Raw genomic sequence first — 21,809 nt, forward strand, 5'->3', positions numbered from 1 at the left:
AAGAGACTCAAAGTGACTCAAAGTGACTTCTAAGAGACTCAAAGTGACTTCTAAGAGACTCAAAGTGACTCAAAGTGACTTCTAAGAGACTCAAAGTGACTTCTAAGAGACTCTAAGTGACTTCTAAGAGACTCAAAGTGACTCAAAGTGACTTCTAAGAGACTCAAAGTGACTTCTAAGAGACTCAAAGTGACTTCTAAGAGACTCAAAGTGACTTCTAAGAGACTCTAAGTGACTTCTAAGAGACTCAAAGAGACTCAAAGTGACTTCTAAGAGACTCAAAGTGACTTCTAAGAGACTCTAAGTGACTTCTAAGAGACTCTAAGTGACTTCTAAGTGACTTCTAAGAGACTCTCAGTGACTTCTAAGAGACTTAAAGTGACTTCAAAGTGACTTAAAGTGACTTCAAAGTGACTTATAAGAGACTCAAAGTGACTTCAAAGTGACTTCAAAGTGACTTCTAAGAGACTCAAAGTGACTTCAAAGTGACTTCTAAGAGACTCAAAGTGACTTCTAAGAGACTCAAAGTGACTTCAAAGAGACTTCAAAGAAACTCAAAGTGACTTCTAAGAGACTCAAAGTGACTTCTAAGAGACTCAAAGTGACTTCTAAGTGACTCAAAGTGACTTCAAAGAGACTTCTAAGAGACTCAAAATAACTTCAAAGAGACTTCTAAGAGACTCAAAGTGACTTCTAAGAGACTCAAAGTGACTTCTAAGAGACTCAAAGTGACTTCAAAGTGACTTCTAAGAGACTCTAAGTGACTTTTAAGAGACTCAAAGTGACTCAAAGTGATTTCTAAGAGACTCAAAGTGACTTCTAAGAGACTCAAAGTGACTTCTAAGAGACTCTAAGTGACTTCTAAGAGACTCTAAGTGACTTCTAAGAGACTCTAAGTGACTCAAAGTGACTTCTAAGAGACTTAAAGTGACTTCAAAGTGACTTCTAAGAGACTCAAAGTGACTTCAAAGTGACTTCAAAGTGACTTCAAAGTGACTTCTAAGAGAATCAAAGTGACTTCAAAGTGACTTCTAAGAGACTCAAAGTGACTTCTAAGAGACTCAAAGTGACTCAAAATAACTTCAAAGAGACTCAAAGTGACTTCTAAGAGACTCAAAGTGACTTCAAAGTTACTTCAAAGAGACTTCAAAGAGACTCAAAGTGACTTCTAAGAGACTCAAAGTGACTTCTAAGTGACTTCTAAGAGACTCAAAGTGACTTCTAAGAGACTCAAAGTGACTTCAAAGTGACTTCTAAGACTTCAAAGAGACTCAAAGTGACTTCAAAGTGACTTCAAAGTGACTTCTAAGAGACTCAAAGTGACTTCTTAGAGACTCAAAGTGACTTCAAAGTGACTTCTAAGAGACTCAAAGTGACTTCAAAGTGACTTCAAAGTGACTTCTAAGAGACTCAAAGTGACTTCTAAGTGACTCAAAGTGACTTCAAAGAGACTTCTAAGAGACTCAAAATAACTTCAAAGAGACTTCTAAGACTCAAAGTGACTTCTAAGAGACTCAAAGTCACTTCAAAGAGACTCAAAGTGACTTCTAAGTGACTCAAAGTGACTTCTAAGAGACTCAAAGTCACTTCAAAGAGACTCAAAGTGACTTCTAAGTGACTCAAAGTGACTTCTAAGAGACTCAAAGTTACTTCAAAGTGACTTCTAAGAGACTCAAAGTGACTTCTAAGTGACTCAAAGTGACTTCAAAGTGACTTCTAAGAGACTTCTAAGAGACTCTCAGTGACTTCTAAGAGACTCAAAGTCACTTCAAAGAGACTCAAAGTGACTTCTAAGTGACTCAAAGTGACTTCTAAGAGACTCAAAGTCACTTCAAAGAGACTCAAAGTGACTTCTAAGAGACTCAAAGTGACTTCAAAGTGACTTCTAAGAGACTCAAAGTGACTTCTAAGTGACTCAAAGTGACTTCAAAGTGACTTCTAAGAGACTCAAAGTGACTTCTAAGAGATTTCAAAGAGACTTCAAAGAGACTTCTAAGAGACTTCTAAGAGACTCAAAGTGACTTCAAAGAGACTCAAAATAACTTCAAAGAGACTCAAAGTGACTTTAAAGTGACTTCAAAGAGACTCAAAGAGACTTCAAAGAGACTCAAAGAGACTCAAACTGACTTCAAAGAGACTCAAAGTGACTTCAACGAGACTCAAAGAGACTTCTAAGAGACTCTAAGTGACTTCAAAGAGACTTCAAAGAGACTTCAAAGAGACTCAAAGTGACTTCAAAGAGACTCAAAGAGACTTCAAAGAGACTCAAAGAGACTTCAAACAGACTTCAAAGAGACTCAAAGTGACTTCAAAGAGACTCAAAGAGACTTCAAAGAGACTCAAAGTGACTTCAAAGAGACTCAAAGTGACTCAAAGTGACTTCAAAGAGACTCAAAGTGACTTCAAAGAGACTCAAAGTGACTTCAAAGAGACTCAAAGTGACTTCAAAGAGACTCAAAGAGACTCAAAGTGACTTCAAAGAGACTCAAAGAGACTTCAAAGAGACTCAAAGTGACTTCAAAGAGACTCAAAGTGACTTCAAAGTGACTTCAAAGAGACTCAAAGTGACTTCAAAGAGACTCAAAGTGACTTCAAAGAGACTCAAAGTGACTTCAAAGAGACTTCAAAGAGACTTCAAAGAGACTTCAAAGAGACTCAAAGTGACTTCTAAGAGATTCAAAGTGACTTCTAAGAGACTCAAAGTGACTTCAAAGTGACTTCAAAGAGACTCAAAATAACTTCAAAGAGACTCAAAGTGACTTCAAAGAGACTTCAAAGAGACTCAAAGAGACTCAAAGAGACTTCAAAGAGACTCAAAGTGACTTCAAAGAGACTCAAAGAGACTCAAAGTGACTTCAAAGAGACTTCAAAGAGACTCAAAGTGACTTCAAAGAGACTCAAAGTGACTTCAAAGAGACTCAAAGTGACTTCAAAGAGACTTCAAACAGACTTCAAAGAGACTCAAAGAGACTTCAAAGAGACTCAAAGTGACTCAAAGTGGGACTTCAAAGAGACTCAAAGTGACTTACTGTAACTGTCAGATTATATTCCTATAATAATAATAATAATACATTGCATTTCAAAGCGCTTTTCCAGGTGCTCAAAGACGCTTTACAGTGGTGATAAAACATGATAAAATAGAATTTAAAAGTTATTAAAACAAGATAAAATAACATTTAAAAGTTATTAAAACAGCAATACAGCATAATTCACAGATTAAAAGCCAGTCTGAAGAGGTGTGTTTTGGTCAGTGTTTTGAAAGTGGGGGGGTCAGTGCAGTCTCTGATGTGTTGTGGGAGGGAGTTCCAGAGGGTGGGGGGCAGCGATGGAGAAGGCTCTATCCCCCCAGGTTCGGAGCTTGGTTTTCTTGGGGATAGAGAGGAGGTTCGCTTCTGATGAGCGAAGGCTGCGGGAAGGGGTGTAGTGGTGGATCAGGTCAGAGAGGTAGGGGGGAGCCTGGTTATTGAGAACTTTGTGTGTTAGCAGAAGGATTTTGAAGTGTATTCGTTGACGAACAGGGAGCCAGTGCAGGTTTTGAAGGACGGGGGTGATGTGGTCTCTGGAGCGGGTGTTGGTGAGGAGGCGGGCAGCGCAGTTCTGGATGTATTGTAGTTTATTTAGGATTTTGGATGATGAACCATACAGGATGCTGTTGCAGTAGTCCAGTCTTGAAGTGACAAATGCGTGGATGAGGGTTTCAGCAGCCGGGAAGGTGAGTGAGGGGCGGAGGCGGGCAATGTTTTTCAGATGGAAGAAGGCAGTCCTGGTGATGTGGTTTGTGTGTTTGTCAAATTTGAGCTGGCTGTCCAAGATTACTCCAAGGCTGCGAATGTGAGGAGAGGGGGTTAGAGTGGTGTTGTCAAGGGTGAGGTTGAAGTTCTGAGTGGTGTTGGTGCGGAATGGGGGTCCGATTATGATGATATCAGATTTGTCGCTGTTCAGTTGAAGGTAGTTTGTTATGACACTAATCTTCTTGCTGTGATCCAGACTCCGAGGTGCGTCTGGTTTGCAAAGCTCTGCTCCCGTACCTGGAAGACACTCCCTGGGACCTCTGGTGGACGGTGGACGGGAAGACTCTGGACAAGCTGCCCGACCGCTTCTCCAAAACTAACAGGTACGAGGAGACCGCTGCCCAGTAAGCCGGTTCGAATCCCGAGCCATCTCCCCTCTGTCTCCCCTCTCTCTCCCCTCTGTCTCCCCTCTCTCTCCCCTCTCTCCCCCCCTCTGTCTCCCCTCTGTCTCCCCTCTCTCTCCCCTCTGTCTCCCCTCTGTCTCCCCTCTCTCTCCCCTCTGTCTCCCCTCTGTCTCCCCTCTCTCTCCCCTCTGTCTCCCCTCTGTCTCCCCTCTGTCTCCCCTCTGTTTCCCCTCTGTCTCCCCTCTGTCTCCCCTCTCTCTCCCCTCTGTCTCCCCTCTCTCTCCCTCTGTCTCCCCTCTCTCTCCCCCTCTGTCTCCCCTCTCTCCCCTCTCTCTCCCCTCTGTCTCCCCTCTCTCTCCCCTCTGTCTCCCCTCTCTCTCCCCTCCCTCTCTCCCCTCTGTCTCCCTCTTTCAACTCTACTATCGCAGAAATGCATCCTGAGTCTCATTCAATGAGATGTGTCACTGTAACTTTCTTTCTTGTGTTTTTCCCACGGTTTAAATGTTTCAGTTTGATGTGAGCTACAGCTTCTTCACGGTTTAAATGTTTCAGTTTGATGTGAGCTACAGCTTCTTCACGGTTTAAATGTTTCAGTTTGATGTGAGCTACAGCTTCTTCACGGTTTAAATGTTTCAGTTTGATGTGAGCTACAGCTTCTTCACGGTTTAAATGTTTCAGTTTGATGTGAGCTACAGCTTCTTCACTGTTTAAATGTTTCAGTTTGATGTGAGCTGCAGCTTCTTCACGGTTTAAATGTTTCAGTTTGATGTGAGCTACAGCTTCTTCACGGTTTAAATGTTTCAGTTTGATGTGAGCTACAGCTTCTTCACGGTTTAAATGTTTCAGTTTGATGTGAGCTACAGCTTCTTCACGGTTTAAATGTTTCAGTTTGATGTGAGCTACAGCTTCTTCATGGTTTAAATGTTTCAGTTTGATGTGAGCTACAGCTTCTTCACGGTTTAAATGTTTCAGTTTGATGTGAGCTACAGCTTCTTCACTGTTTAAATGTTTCAGTTTGATGTGAGCTACAGCTTCTTCACGGTTTAAATGTTTCAGTTTGATGTGAGCTACAGCTTCTTCACGGTTTAAATGTTTCAGTTTGATGTGAGCTACAGCTTCTTCATGGTTTAAATGTTTCAGTTGGATGTGAGCTACAGCTTCTTCACACCTTCAACACAGACTGGCTTCCTCTTGTTCTCATTCAACAGAAGGTGTGACCGGTGTCAGGCCAATCATCATCCCGTAACCCCGTGGAGCCACCACTCTTGGCTGTTCCCCTTCCCATCTGTTGCTCTCTTCCCTTAAAGAGTCTTGTCATTTGTTTGATGGAGAGATGTCTTGAGCACACATTGGTCCAGGTTATCTGGCCTTCCAGATGGAAATATATTGATTCTGTTAAATGCTATAACTCTTTATTAAAGAACATAACTTTGGTTGAAGCTGGTATATTTCTTCATTTCTTACCAGAAGGTGATTATATGTGGAGTTTCCACCTCGAAAACAAGAGAGTGAAATAGATTTCGTGCTTCCTTCGGTTCACCCAGCAGTCCTGGACCAAACCCAAACGTAGACTTTAGGATTGCCAGGAACAAGTGCAGTGCATGAAATATATGAATATTTATATGGCAGAGCTCAGCGGGGTCATGCGTGCAGGATTTATGGCTCGTTTTAAATCTGCAGGTCACGGACAGGCCGGGTTTACGACGTCCGAGTGCTTTATTTTGAAATCTACTACGTGGCTCAATCCTGGCATTTAGTGTGTGTGTGTGTGTGTGTGTGTGTGTGTGTGTGTGTGTGTGTGTGTGTGTGTGTGTGTGTGTGTGTGTGTGTGTGTGTGTGTGTGTGTGTGTGTGTGTGTGTGTGTGTGTGTGTGGTGTGTGTGTGTGTGTGTGTGTGTGTGTGTGTGTGTGTGTGTGTGTGTGTGTGTGTGTGTGTGTGTGTGTGTGTGTGTGTGTGTGTGTGTGTGTGTGTGTGTGTGTGTGTGTGTGTTGTGTGTGTGTGTGTGTGTGTGTGTGTGTGTGTGTGTGTGTGTGTGTTTTGTTCGTCTTCTTCCTTCATCTCTTCTGAATCTGAACTCGATGCAGGAGTGATGGGTAGCATTAGATCTCCAGTCCGTCTCTTTGTATGTTCGTGTGAGAGCTTTATTTTGAAATATACGACATGGGTCTTTTTTATCAATTTTTTCTTTTTATTTCTTTTGTTTTTCTTGTTCCCTCTTTTTCCCTTTCTTTCAGTTTTCTTCTTATTTATCTTATTTTTCATTTCTTCATTTTTTCAATATTTTCTGTTTATTTTATTTCTTCCATTTTTCCTTTTACAATTTGTCCCCTCTTTTTGTTTTATTTCTGTTTTCCTTATTTCCTAACTCATCCCCTTCTTGTTTCTAACTGTTATCATGTATGGATAATATGGTTTCTAAGTTCAGTGAATTCTGTTTTACAGCTTTTCTTTTGAAATGTACCTTCATTTCTTTTTCTTCTTCTTGCAGGATGTATTGCTCGTGTATTTCACTGCGTCTCCGTGTTTTATTCTCCGTGTTTTATTCTCCGTGTTTTATTCTCCGTGTTTTATTCTTCGTGTTTTATTCCTCGTCCCTATGTTTCAGGCTGCTGAGCGACGACCACGGCGACCGTACGGAGGAGAGCGTTCTGCTGATCCAGGACTTCTCCTCCGAGGACTTGAACCGGGAGTTTAACTGCTCCGTCAAGAACGAGGAAGGGGTCCAGACCCGCAGAGCCGCCCTGCAGCTGGAGGGTGAGGCTTTTATTGTGGAGGGGAGCCAGGAAGCTCCTCTCCTTCCTGTCAACGTTTAACTCTACACGTGGCGGCTCAATTCAAGTCGCCGAGAGGCTGAGCTTTTTGCTGCGACGCCTTTTCAGTGAGAAAGTCCATACTGACGCTCCAAAGGTTGAAGATGTTTAATAAACAAAATCAAACAATAACTTAGAAGGACCAAAAAGATCAACAGAAACAATGTCAACGCTAGCTCACCCTCTGTCACCCGCCCCCCGACATGTAACAGGTGACATGAATACACAAACCACGACCATGTGACGATTGAAGTGCTCAACTAATACAAATAAAGAACAACTAATACAAATAAAGAACTCATGCTAAGTAGCATTCTGGCGCCTTCACTACCTATGGGGAGATCTTCCATCTCTCTGCTCTCTCCGTATGATACATCTGCTAAGATGCAGCCGTTAAACACTTCCTGCTGAAGTTTCACATTAAAACGAGGAAGACGGGGTTTATGGTCCAAAGAAGCTTTTAGTACGAGACCTCCAGAGGTTGTTTTTTAGCATTATCAATTAGCTCTTAAAGACGATGGTCACCTGCGGGTAAAAACACAGCCTGAAGCCATGACTACCCTTCATCTGTGTGTTTCTGTTTCATGTTTGGTTTGAGGTTTTTGTAATGTGATTTTAACCATTTGTCCGTTTATCATTTAAAATGTGTCCCCGGTGTGTCCCCGGTGTGTCCCCGGTGTGTCCCCGGTATGTCCCCGGTGTCTCCCCGGTGTGTCTCCCCGGTGTGTCCCCGGTGTGTCCCCGTGCGTCCCCCGTGTCTCCCCGGTGTGTCCCCGGTGTCTCCCCGGTGCGTCCCCGGTGTGTCCCCGGTGTGTCCCCGGTGTCTCCCCGGTGTGTCCCCGTGTGTCCCCGTGTGTCCCCCGTGTCTCCCCGGTGTGTCCCCCGTGTGTGTCCCGTGTGTCCCCGTGCGTCCCCCGTGTCTCCCCGGTGTGTCCCCGGTGTCTCCCCGGTGTGTCCCCGGTGTGTCCCCGGTGTGTCCCTGTGTGTCCCCCGTGTCTCCCCGGTGTGTCCCCGGTGTGTCCCCCGTGTCTCCCCGGTGTGTCTCCGGTGTGTCCCCGTGTGTCCCCCGTGTCTCCCCGGTGTGTCCCCCGTGTGTCCCCAGTGTGTCCCCATGCGTCCCCGGTGTGTCCCCGGTGTGTCCCCGTGCGTCCCCGGTGTGTCCCCGTGTGTCCCCGTGTGTCCCCCGTGTCTCCCCGGTGTGTCCCCGGTGTGTCCCTGTGTGTCCCCCGTGTCTCCCCGGTGTGTCCCCCGTGTGTCCCCGTGCGTCCCCGGTACGTCCCCGTGCGTCCCCGGTGTGTCCCCGTGTGTCCCCGGTGTGTCCCCCGTGTGTCCCCGGTGCGTTCCCGGGTCGTCCCCGGTGCGTCCCCCGTGCGTCCCCGGTGTGTCCCCGGTGTGTCCCCGGTGCGTCCCCGTGCGTCCCCGGTGCGTCCCCGGTGTGTCCCCGGTGTGACAGGAGACTCACTAAGTGTCAGGAAATAAACCCTCTTTCTTTTCTTGAGTTTGAGCTCCATACTCTTTCAGAAATAATCCTTGATGTGGTTTGGAACATGATATGGGTATCTGGGTAGAATCCTCCTGATGAGTTCTTTAAAGCAACAGACCCAGAATCAGCACTTTAGTAACAGGACTGAAATAGAGGGGGATGAGGCATGGGTATTTTGAGCAAAACACTTCATGGACATGTTTTTTATATATTTGTATATATCCTAAGAAAAAGGAAAATAAAGTTAAAAAAAAACCTGAAACCAGTTTGTGTTTTATTTCTGGATCCCTTTAATACAAACTAACGTATTGTATTGTAACGTGTTGTATCTCCTCCAGTGTGGGTGCCCTCGGTGGAGCTGGGCGTCGGCCTCGGGGCGACCCTCGTCCTCATGCTGCTCCTCTTCATCATCTATCACGTCTTCTGGCTGGAGCTGCTGCTGCTCTACAGGTCCTGGTTCGGCACCGACGAGCGGCACACAGGTGAGCGTCACTCTGTGAGCGTCACTCTGTGAGCATCACTCTGTATCACTCTGAGAGAGTCACTCTGTGAGCATCACTCTGTATCACTCTGAGAGAGTCACTCTGTATCACTCTAAGAGAGTCACTCTGTGAGACTCTGTGAGCATCACTCTGTATCACTCTGAGAGAGTCACTCTGTGAGCATCACTCTGTATCACTCTGAGAGAGTCACTCTGTGAGACTCTGTGAGCGTCACTCTGTATCACTCTGAGAGAGTCACTCTGTGAGCATCACTCTGTATCACTCTGAAAGAGTCACTCTGTGAGACTCTGTGAGCGTCACTCTGTGAGCATCACTCTGTATCACTCTGAGAGAGTCACTCTGAGAGAGTCACTCTGTGAGCGTCACTCTGTGAGCGTCACTCTGTGAGCGTCACTCTGTATCACTCTGAGAGAGTCACTCTGAGAGAGTCACTCTGTGAGCGTCACTCTGTATCACTCTGAGAGAGTCACTCTGAGAGAGTCACTCTGTGAGCGTCACTCTGTGAGCGTCACTCTGTGAGCGTCACTCTGTGAGCATCACTCTGTATCACTCTGAGAGAGTCACTCTGAGTCACTCTGTATCACTCTGAGAGAGTCACTCTGTGAGCGTCACTCTGTGAGCGTCACTCTGTGAGCGTCACTCTGTATCACTCTGAGAGAGTCACTCTGAGAGAGTCACTCTGTGAGCGTCACTCTGTATCACTCTGAGAGAGTCACTCTGAGAGAGTCACTCTGTGAGCGTCACTCTGTGAGCGTCACTCTGTGAGCGTCACTCTGTGAGCATCACTCTGTATCACTCTGAGAGAGTCACTCTGAGTCACTCTGTATCACTCTGAGAGAGTCACTCTGTGAGCGTCACTCTGTGAGCATCACTCTGTGAGCGTCACTCTGTATCACTCTGAGAGAGTCACTCTGTGAGACTCTGTGAGCGTCACTCTGTATCACTCTGAGAGAGTCACTCTGTGAGCATCACTCTGTATCACTCTGAGAGAGTCACTCTGTATCACTCTGAGAGATTCACTCTGTGAGACTCTGTGAGCATCACTCTGTGAGCATCACTCTGTGAGCATCACTCTGTGAGCATCACTCTGTATCACTCTGAGAGAGTCACTCTGAGAGAGTCACTCTGAGAGAGTCACTCTGTGAGCGTCACTCTGTGAGCGTCACTCTGTGAGCATCACTCTGTATCACTCTGAGAGAGTCACTCTGTGAGCGTCACTCTGTGAGCGTCACTCTGTGAGTGTCACTCTGTATCACTCTTTACATTGCATTTAGCTGACGCTTTTATCCAAAGCGACTTACAATAAGTGCATTCGACCAGGAAGACACAAACTTGAAGAAAACAGAATCATAAAGTACATCAGGTTTCATAGAGCCAAACATTTCAAGTGCTACTCAACTGGCTTTAGGTAATCCAGTCCTTTATTAGTATATAAGTGCTTTGTTAATAGTTCTATCGCTCGAAGTGGAGTCGAAAGAGATGAGTTTTCAGTCTGGAAGATGTGCAAGCTATCTGCTGTCCTGATGTCAATGGGGAGCTCATTCCACCATCCTGGAGCCAGGATAGCAAACCCACGTGTTTTCGCCGATGGGAACTTGGGTCCCCCTCGCAGCGAGGGTGCAGCGAGTCGTTTGGCTGATGCAGAGCGTAGTGCACGTGCTGGGGTGTACGGTTTAACCATGTCCTGGATGTAGGAAGGGCCAGATCCATTCGCAGCATGGTACGCAAGTACCAGTGTCTTGAAGTGGATTCTAGCAGTTACCGGAAGCCAGTGAAGGGAGCGGAGGAGCGGAGTGGTGTGGGAACATTTAGGAAGGTTGAAGACCAGGCGAGCCGCTGCATTCTGGATGAGCTGCAGAGGTCGGATGGCACATGCAGGTAGACCAGCCAGGAGGGAGTTGCAGTAGTCTAGGCGTGAGATGACGAGAACCTGGACCAGAACCTGCGTCGCTTTCTGTGTCAGCTGGGGACGTATCTTCCTGATGTTATAAAGCGTGTATCTGCAGCAGCGGGTTGTAGCAGCAATGTTTGCAGTGAAGGACAGGTTGTTATCTAGGGTCACACCCAGATTCCTTGCAGTCTGAGTCGGGGAAACAACTGAGGTGCCGATGTTGATTGTTAGGTCAAGAGTGGGACAATCTTTTCCCGGAAGGAAGAGCAGCTCAGTCTTGTCAAGGTTGAGCTTGAGGTGATGAGCAGACATCCACTGAGAGATGTCAGCTAGACAAGCAGAGATGCGTGCAACGACCTGGGTCTCTGAGCGGGGAAAGGAGAGAATTCATTGGGTGTCGTCAGCGTAGCAGTGGTAAGAAAAACCATGCGGGCTAATGACTGATCCGAGCGAGTTTGTTAACAGGGAGAAGAGGAGGGGACCAAGAACAGAGCCCTGAGGGACCCCTGTAGTTAATTGACAAGGGTCGGACTCAGACCCTCTCCAAGTCACCCTGTAGGTACGGTCTTTGAGGTATGAGGTGAGGAGGGAAAGTGCAGAGCCTGAAACTCCAAGTTCTTGGAGAGTGCGAAGGAGGATCTGATGATTCACCGTGTCGAATGCAGCAGACAGGTCCAATAGGATGATGACAGAGGAGAGGGATGCAGTTTTGGCAGTGTGCAGTTCCTCCGTGACAGCAATGAGAGCAGTTTCTGTGGAGTGACCTGCCTTGAAACCAGACTGGTGCGGATCCAGAAGGTTTTTCTGATGGAGATAACAGGAGAGTTATCTAAAGACAGGAACGGGAGGAGAGAGACAGGCCTGTAGTTTATAACATCAGACGGGTTGAGAGTGGGTTTCTTTAGGAGAGGGTTTACTCTTGCCTCCTTGAGACTGTTTGGAAAGTGACCATAAGTTAGAGAAGTGTTGATGAAATGGGTTTGAAACGGTAGAATATCAGGAGCGATAGTCTGAAGGAGGTTTGAAGGGATAGGGTCCAGAGGACAGGTGGTAGGGCGGGCAGAGGTAATGAGGGTAAGAACCTCACTTGGAGAGAGAGGGGAAAAGGAGGTTAGTGTGTTGGTGGAAGGAGGGTCTGGTGACCCAGCGGTGAGTAAAGGTGAGTCAGAAAAAGAAGAGCGAATATCATCAACCTTTTTTTCAAAGTGGGTAACAAAGTCGTTTGACAGAAGTGAGGAGGGGGGAGGAGCTTTTGGAGGGTCCAAGAGGGTGGAGAAGATGGAGAATAGTTTTTTAGGATTGGAATAGGAAGATTGGATCTTATCTTGAAAGAAAGTGCTTTTTGCCTGAGAGATCGAAGCAGAGAAAGAGGAGAGGAGAGCCTGATAGTTTAGGAGGTCGTCACGGTGTTTGGATTTCCACCATTTCCGCTCTGCTGCCCTAAGGACGGTTCTATTAGCACGCAGTGCATCATTTAGCCAGGGAGCAGGAGGGGACTGACGAGCCTGCCGAGATGTGAGAGGACAGAGAGAGTCCAGAGTGGATGAGAGAGTAGAGAGGAGAGATTCTGCAGCAGAGTTTGAAGGCAGGAGTTGGAACGAGTCAGAGGAAGGGAGGGCTGAGAGCACCGATGAGGTAAAGGTAGAGGGGGAGAGGGAACGAAGGTTACGGCGGACAAGTGCAGGATGAGAAGAGATTAGTTTGTTATGTTTGGAAAGGGGTAGAGAGAATGAAATGAAGAAGTGATCGGATGTGTGGAGCGGGTTTACAGAGAGGTTAGAAGTAGCGCAGTTCCTTGAGAATATGAGATCAAGGACATTGCCAGCTTTATGAGTCGGTGGGGACGGAGACAGTGAGAAAGCAAAGGCGGTTAACAGAGATGTTAGTTCGTCTATCTTCCCCGTCTGGAGGTTGAAGTCTCAGAGAAGTACAGCGGGAGGGCCAGTTTCAGGGATGAGTGAGAGGAGATGATCTAATTCCTCCAAGAAGTCCTCCAAGAAGTCCCCCAAGGCGCCTGGTGGACGGTAGAGAACAACAATGGTTAACTGTATAAGATGGGTTACTGTGACGGCATGGAATTCAAAGGTGGAAGGAGTGAAGTTAGGTAGCTTGAAGAGGGAAAAGCTCCATTTGGGAGAGAGCAGGAGACCAGTGCCACCTCCTCTGCCAGTGGGTCTGGGTGTATGGGAGAAGGAATATGCAGTGGAGAGAGCTGCTGGGGTGGATGTGTTGGATGGAGTAATCCAGGTCTCAGTGAGAGCAAGGAAATCCAGAGACTGCAGGGAGGCGTAGCCAGAGATGAAGTCAGCCTTAGGAACAGCTGACTGGCAGTTCCACAGGCCGCCTGAAACTAGATGTTGGATCTCAGTGGAGCACGTGGGATAGACGAGAGCAGGCCGGTTATATCGATTACGAGATACACGGGGCCAGTGATAATTGCGAGAAGACACATAAACAGGAATGGAGAAAATACACATGATTATAGCCTGAGGGGCTAAACAACCAAATAAAAGAGAAATAAGACACCAGCTCAATCAGAGTAGCAAATCCAATCAGAGTAGGATTTGTCTCCTCTTTGCCTCCCTCGTGACTCCCGTAGGACTCTGAGAGAGTCACTCTGAGAGAGTCACTCTGTGAGCATCACTCTGTATCACTCTGAGAGAGTCACTCTGAGTCACTCTGTATCACACTGAGAGAGTCACTCTGTGAGCGTCACTCTGAGTCACTCTGAGAGAGTCACTCTGTATCACTCTGAGAGAGTCACTCTGAGTCACTCTGAGTCACTCTGTGTCACTCTGTGTCACTCTGAGTCACTCTGTGTCACTCTGAGTCACTCTGTGAGCGTCACTCTGAGTCACTCTGTGTCACTCTGAGTCACTCTGAGTCACTCTGAGTCACTCTGTGTCACTCTGAGTCACTCTGTGTCACTCTGAGTCACTCTGTGAGCGTCACTCTGAGTCACTCTGAGTCACTCTGAGTCACTCTGTGAGCGTCACTCTGAGTCACTCTGTGTCACTCTGAGTCACTCTGAGTCACTCTGAGTCACTCTGTGTCACTCTGAGTCACTCTGTGTCACTCTGAGTCACTCTGTGAGCGTCACTCTGAGTCACTCTGAGTCACTCTGTGAGCGTCACTCTGTATCACTCTGAGAGAGTCACTCTGAGTCACTCTGAGAGAGTCACTCTGAGTCACTCTGAGAGAGTCACTCTGTGTCACTCTGTGTCACTCTGTGAGCGTCACTCTGTGAGACTCTCAGTGTGTCTGTATAGATGTTCACTCTGTCCCTCAGAGACGCTCTGCTGCAGATCAACATCGAGGGCTTTCTGACCTTTACATGTTTAGAGTTTGACTTCCTGAGTAGAGAGGGAGGTGGAAACTGATCTGATCATGTGACGCAGAGAGGGAGGTGGAAACTGATCTGATCATGTGACGTAGAGAGGGAGGTGGAAACTGATCTGATCATGTGACGTAGAGAGGGAGGTGGAAACTGATCTGATCATGTGACGCAGAGAGGGAGGTGGAAACTGATCTGATCATGTGACGTAGAGAGGGAGGTGGAAACTGATCTGATCATGTGACGCAGAGAGGGAGGTGGAAACTGATCTGATCATGTGACGCAGAGAGGGAGGTGGAAACTGATCTGATCATGTGACGCAGAGAGGGAGGTGGAAACTGATCTGATCATGTGACGTAGAGAGGGAGGTGGAAACTGATCTGATCATGTGACGCAGAGAGGGAGGGTAGGAGGAAACTGATCTGATCATGTGACGCAGAGAGGGAGGTGGAAACTGATCTGATCATGTGACGTAGAGAGGGAGGTGGAAACTGATCTGATCATGTGACGCAGAGAGGGAGGTGGAAACTGATCTGATCATGTGACGTAGAGAGGGAGGTGGAAACTGATCTGATCATGTGACGCAGAGAGGGAGGTGGGAAACTGATCTGATCATGTGACGTAGAGAGGGAGGTGGAAACTGATCTGATCATGTGACGTAGAGAGGGAGGTGGAAACTGAATCTGATCATGTGACGTAGAGAGGGAGGTGGAAACTGATCTGATCATGTGACGCAGAGAGGGAGGGGTGGAAACTGATCTGATCATGTGACGCAGAGAGGGAGGTGGAAACTGATCTGATCATGTGACGCAGAGAGGGAGGTGGAAACTGATCTGATCATGTGACGTAGAGGGGAGGTGGAAACTGATCTGATCATGTGACGTAGAGAGGGAGGTGGAAACTGATCTGATCATGTGACGTAGAGAGGGAGGTGGAAACTGATCTGATCATGGACGCAGAGAGGGAGGTGGAAACTGATCTGATCATGTGACGTAGAGAGGGAGGTGGAAACTGATCTGATCATTGTTGACGTAGAGAGGGAGGTGGAAACTGATCTGATCATGTGACGTAGAGAGGGAGGTGGAAACTGATCTGATCATGTGACGTAGAGAGGGAGGTGGAAACTGATCTGATCATGTGACGTAGAGAGGGAGGTGGAAACTGATCTGATCATGTGACGCAGAGAGGGAGGTGGAAACTGATCTGATCATGTGACGCAGAGAGGGAGGTGGAAACTGATCTGATCATGTGACGCAGAGAGGGAGGTGGGAAACTGATCTGATCATGTGACGCAGAGAGGGAGGTGGAAACTGATCTGATCATGTGACGCAGAGAGGGAGGTGGAAACTGATCTGATCATGTGACGCAGAGAGGGAGGTGGAAACTGATCTGATCATGTGACGCAGAGCGGGAGGTGGGAAACTGATCTGATCCTGTGACGCAGAGAGGGAGGTGGAAACTGATCTGATCATTGTGACGTAGAGAGGGAAGGGTGGAAACTGATCTGATCATGTGACGCAGAGAGGGGAGGTGGAAACTGATCTGATCATGTGACGCAGAGAGGGAGGTGGAAACTGATCTGATCATGTGACGCAGAGAGGGAGGTGGAAACTGATCTGATCATGTGACGTAGAGAGGGAGGTGGAAACTGATCTGATCATGTGACGCAGAGAGGGAGGTGGAAACTGATCTGATCATGTGACGCAGAGAGGGAGGTGGAAACTGATCTGATCATGTGACGCAGAGAGGGAGGTGGAAACTGATTCTGATCATGTGACGTAGAGAGGGAGGTGGAAACTGATCTGATCATGTGACGCAGAGAGGGAGGTGGAACCTGATCTGATCATGTGACGTAGAGAGGGAGGTGGAACTGATCTGATCATGTGACGTAGAGAGGGAGGTGGAAACTGATCTGATCATGTGACGCAGAGAGGGAGGTGGAAACTGATCTGATCATGTGACGCAGAGAGGGAGGTGGAAACTGATCTGATCATGTGACGTAGAGAGGGAGGTGGAAACTGATCTGATCATGTGACGCAGAGAGGGAGGTGGAAACTGATCTGATCATGTGACGTAGAGAGGGAGGTGGAAACTGATCTGATCATGTGACGTAAACAAGACGCTTCTTTCTGAGGAATCAGTCGATCTGAACTCTGTTTCTGAACAGAGAGTTCAACTCTGAGAACATTAAGTACATATATATAATAGTCATATGTTAAAATTAGGGCCGGGACTTTAACGCGTTAATTAAGATTAATTAATTACACAAAAATTAACGCGTTAAAAAAATTAACGCATTTTAATCGCATACTGTCTAGGGCTTTTATTTTGAAAAACAAGCCTCACCAGGCGTTTTCTGTAAGTATACGTTACAGTACGGGCCTCTTCATGATCGTCCTGTTGGTATTCAGTTACTCTATGGGGCTTTTATTTGGAAAGAAAGCCTCAATCTGAGATATTAGTTATAATTAGGGCCGGGACTTTAACGCGTTAATTAAGATTAATTAATTACACAAAAATTAACGCGTTAAAAAAATTAACGCATTTTAATCGCACTTATTTTTGCACCGCGGAACGTTTCTCACTGGATGAGTTTCAGGCGTACCGATTATACTGGAGCACCAACTAACGTTCATGACTTCAGACAACAACAAACCACAGTGAACAACAGTGGGAAATGTTGTTTTAAAAAACGGACGGATGGAAGCGTCGATAAGAGCACGGTTGTGTGCAAATTATGCAAAAAGGAATTCGCATATCACCGCAGCACATCAAGCCTCAAGTATCACCTCAATGCAAAACATATAGCAGCTAGCGTGGAAGCTAGCGTGGACGTTAGCCTCTTTTATCGCGTTCACACCAAAAAGAGCCGGTACTAAAATTAGTTCATGAGAACCTTTTTTACCCCCACGAAAGTCCCTGCTAGAGAGCAGAGAGCTGCTAGAGAGCAGGGACTTTCGTACGGCTCTCTTGTGAGAAAAGAGCTATATTTCTGATTGGCTGGGCGGATTGCAAACCACGCCCCGTAAAACTCCCAAAAAGTTTTGTGAAGCCGCCATTTTATTATCCTCGTATTAGCATTAGCCCAGCGCAGAAACGCAGAGAGACTAACTTATGGCAACACAAAATAAAACATGGGAGCGGTGGAGATGAGGAGGTGTCGGCGTTCTGGCGATTTACTCGGAAGGCTTCAGTAGAAGCTGCTGGGAGTCCCAGCAGCTTCTACTGAAGCCAGTCCCCAACTCCGGGGACTTCCGGCCGGGGACTTTGGGTGGTTTGCGGCCTGCCAGTAAACCCAAAGCAGAAGAAGAAGAAGTGACGTCAACGGCTTCATTTGCCTAATCCACCCCCAGGTTCAAAGAGTTCTCATGAACCAAGTTCTCATGAACCTTTGTGGGAAAAGTACTGCGGTGTGAATGCGCCTAATGGTATACTAAAATCCATGTGAAAAAAATTGCTTCTCACTGTTCTCAGGTCAAATATTTATATGTGATTAAAAATGCGATTAATTTCGATTAATTAATTACAAAGCCTCTAATTAATTAGATTAATTGTTTTAATCGAGTCCCGGCCCTAGTTAAAATATGTTTACTACTATTAATACAGTAGTGTATTAATAGTAGTAAGTACAAGTGCTGTACTTAAGTACAATGTTGAGGTATTTGTACTAGAGTATTTCCATTTTCTGCTACTTTGTAAGATCTGAGTACTTCTACTTCCTCTTCCTAAATGTAATTTAATAATGTGTGTGTGTGTGTGTGTGTGTGTGTGTGTGTGTGTGTGTGTGTGTGTGTGTGTGTGTGTGTGTGTGTGTGTGTGTGTGTGTGTGTGTGGTGTGTGTGTGTGTGTGTGTGTGTGTGTGTGTGTGTGTGTGTGTGTGTGTGTGTGTGTGTGTGTGTGTGTGTGTGTGTGTGTGTGTGTGTGTGTGTGTGTGTGTGTGTGTGTGTGTGTGTGTGTGTGTGTGTGTGTGTGTAGATGATAAGGAATACGATTTGTACATCTCCTATGCGAGGGGCAGTGAGGAGGAACTCTTCGTTCTCTCCACTCTTCGCAGCGTTCTGGAGAACGAGCTGGGGTACTCTGTGTGTATCTTCGACAGAGACAGCCTGCCGGGGGGGAGTAAGTACAAGTACACACACCTACCGCACCACAGTACACACAAGTACATGTACACACACCTACCGCACCACAGTACACACAAGTACATGTACACACACCTACCGCACTACAGTACACACAAGTACATGTACACACACCTACCGCACCACAGTACACACAAGTACATGTACACACACCTACCGCATTACAGTACACACAAGTAGGCTACATGTACACACACCTACCGCACCACAGTACACACAAGTACATGAACACACACCTACCGCACCACAGTACACACAAGTACATGTACACACACCTACCGCATTACAGTACACACAAGTAGGCTACATGTACACACACCTACCGCACCACAGTACACACAAGTACCAGGGTTTCCGTTAGCCGGTAATTACCGGTTTTTAGCTGGTAACATTTATTAAAAACCGGTAAATTCAAAACCTGCCGGTCAAAATGTCTGGTAATAATTAGGGAGGCTCCGATAGATCTGCCGCCGGTCATTATCGGCCGATATTCACTGTTAATAGTTTGATCGGTGCTCTCTATAAAGGCCGATCAGGAGAGCTGGATCTGATCGATATGGACATAAACGCGAGTGAAGTATAACCGGACACGCGAGAGAGATCAGATCAGCTGCTGAGTCAGACCGAGACACGCAGCTCTGCATGATCACCTGAAGCCCCGCCCACTGTTTAGCGAGCTGCAGGAGAAACTGACGGGCTGTCAGGAGAGAGAGAGAGAGAGAGAGAGAGAGGGAGAGAGAGGGAGAGGGGAAAAGAGAGGATCCGTTTCTCCCGTGTTATTATTCAAAGTTAATGTAAACTTTTGAATAATGTACTTCATCTACTACAAGTAGTTTGTTTGAATGTAATAATTATGTTGTTTGTGGAATCATTTATTGGAAATGAATCTGAATTTTTCGATCTGTTACGATTATAGACTGAAGCAATATAAAAATGACTCCCATTAACTGTGTTTTAAACATCAGCATATCTGCTCATAGTCCGGTGATTACCCGCTAACGGAAACTCTGCTACACAACTCTTATTATTATTATTGAAATATGACCGGTAAGTTTCAAATTTGTCCGATAAAATAAATTCTGCCCGGACATTTGACCGGCGAGAAAAAATCCTAGCGGAAACCCTGACAAGTACATGTACACCAGAGGTTGTGCTAGACTCATTTTGACGGACAGGATCGTAACATTTCCGTCAAAATCCATTATTACCCGTCGGTCTGTACACAACTGACGGGGGGGGGGGTGGGGGGGAAGAGCACTCTTGTGAACTGTTAGGGCCGGTGTTATGCCATGTTATGCATGCCCACTGCACCTTGCGGGAGCGCGCCACAGCGTTAAGCATAAACTCCCAGACATTTCAATGATTTGTACGGCATAGTTAGGTCTGGAAACGATATAACGGCATAACACCGGAGCCCTGCTGCGGGGAAACTTTGGCGCTGTTCTGAGTTTGTTCTAATCCGTCAAAATGACGGACTGCTTTCAGATTTTTCCGTCATTGTTAAAAAAATTCCGTCATAGACGGAATATATTCGGTTAACGCGACCTCTGATGTACACACACCTACCGCACCATAGTACACACAAGTACAGTACCAGTCAAAAGTTTGGACACACCTTCTCATTCTGAGGTTTTGTGTACTAGGGTCTGAGAGCGGGGGTCGGTGAAGACCCTGCTGTAATCCTGCCAAACACACAGAACAGGGAAAACAATGGGCAAAAGCACAGAAACACACATTACAACACACACGCTCACACACACACACTCACACACACACATGCGCACACTATTCATTATTGATATCGATAGGATTATTATTATTATTTATGATTCTTATTTCCGGAACTTTGCGTAAAAAAACATGCAAGCCACGCCCACTTCCTTTCACGTAAACTAACGAAAATCGCTACGTATATCTAAGGTGCGGAGACGAGTGAACATGTCTATGTGCCACTCGTGAGTTTTTCTCAAAAGCCCTCACCGTAAAACACGATATTGCTCCCATGAAAATGCACAAAAGTGCTCAAACTTCACGTGTGCTAACGGTCCAGCCCTGAAGACATATTCATGTCAGTTTGGAGATTTCATCAAAAGCCGTTGCTATAGCAACACAATGCTCGCCATGAAACATGGTTTTCTCATAACTTAAAGGAAAATCATCCCAATGGCCCCAAACTTCACATGATGGCTAACACTGCTGCCCTGAACAGCTCTACGCTAACATCTGAGGTTACAAGTACACACTGATACTACACACTGATACTACACACTGATACTACAGTACTAACGTGTGACAGTGAGAGTTATCAGAAACAGAGTCACCCTTCATCTCAACCCCCCCCCCCCCCCCCCCCCCTTCACCCCCTCTCTCCCAGCCATCACAGACGAGACTCTGAGCTTCGTGTCTCGCAGCCGGCGCCTCCTGGTGGTCCTCGGCCCGGGTTACGCCTCACGGGGGTCCCAGGCTCTGCTGGAGCTGCAGGTGGGGCTGGACAGCATGGCCCGGGGGGGGCAGCTGAGGGTCATCCTGGTGCAGTACCAGCCGGGGGGGGGATGGGGCCTGGTCCGCGAGCTCAGGAGTGCCCGCGTGGTTCTGGCTCTGGTCCGATGGCAGGGGGACAAATCCAGAGATCTAACCTCTCGCTTCTGGAAGAGGCTGAGGGTGGAGCTTCCAGTGAGGAGGGGGGGAGGGAGGGGGGAGGAGGGGGGTAAGGGGCTGAGGCTGCAAAGTCAGAACAGCACCAACTCCCAGACGGGCCTCATCACCAACAGCATCAAACACCCGCAGAAGGTCTTCCAGGCCGCGGCGTAGACTTTTTTTTTTATTCTGAGAAAAAGTCCAAGTTTCAAGACAAATGTTCACATGTGGCGTCGACTTACCTGATCTTAACGTGATGCAGCGCAGAGCCAGGACTCATTTGCAAAATTCTGAGAAAAAAAAGTCAAAATTCCCAGAAACCTTTTTATAATTCTGAGAAAAAAGTCCAAATCTTTGAGACCGAATGTTCACATGTGGCCTGAACCCTGTCCCGTAGTTGGTTAACCTCTGTTAGATTTTGTCATACAGATATAAATATTATGGTCGTCTGCATTGAGGGAGATTTACAACATCAATATTAAAGCAGCGCTGCTGTAGAGGAATCAACCCCTAGAAGACAGATCCGTGTACTGCAACGCTCCACATACCAGAACCAGAACCAGATTTATAGCCAGGTTCGTTCACACATACAAGGACTCTGCTTTGGGGTCTGGTGCTGCGAACATTAACAATCCAAAACATGTATGATTAGGTAAAAAAAAGAATTATATAAGGGTAATAAAAAACAAGTTGCAAAGTAAGAAATATAAGTATAATAAAAATATATATATTTAAGAAACAATTTAGCATTAAAAAAGGATGCTAAAGACAAACACACCAAATGTAAATGTGACTATACAAATAACCTTAAAAGCTAAAAAGCACTTACAACAATGAGTATATATTTTAAACTGCAGCAGATTCTATTTGGAAG

General features: G+C 46.5%; 1 protein-coding gene across 1 annotated transcript in view; it reads left to right on the forward strand.

Annotated features, from left to right (window-relative positions):
• LOC117539609 (interleukin-1 receptor accessory protein) overlaps positions 1–21,564 on the forward strand; it is a gene marked incomplete at its 5' end in the record, with an annotated part of 47,847 nt that extends 26,283 nt beyond the window's left edge. The window contains 5 exon segments of the mRNA XM_034205839.1: positions 3,988–4,114; positions 6,741–6,889; positions 8,767–8,910; positions 18,132–18,275; positions 20,673–21,564. Coding sequence (XP_034061730.1) covers positions 3,988–4,114; positions 6,741–6,889; positions 8,767–8,910; positions 18,132–18,275; positions 20,673–21,109 — 1,001 coding nt within the window.
• Positions 21,565–21,809: the final 245 nt, after the last annotated feature.

Source organism: Gymnodraco acuticeps, unplaced genomic scaffold, assembly GCF_902827175.1.
Source record: "Gymnodraco acuticeps unplaced genomic scaffold, fGymAcu1.1, whole genome shotgun sequence".
Classification (NCBI taxonomy): Eukaryota; Metazoa; Chordata; class Actinopteri; order Perciformes; family Bathydraconidae; genus Gymnodraco; species Gymnodraco acuticeps.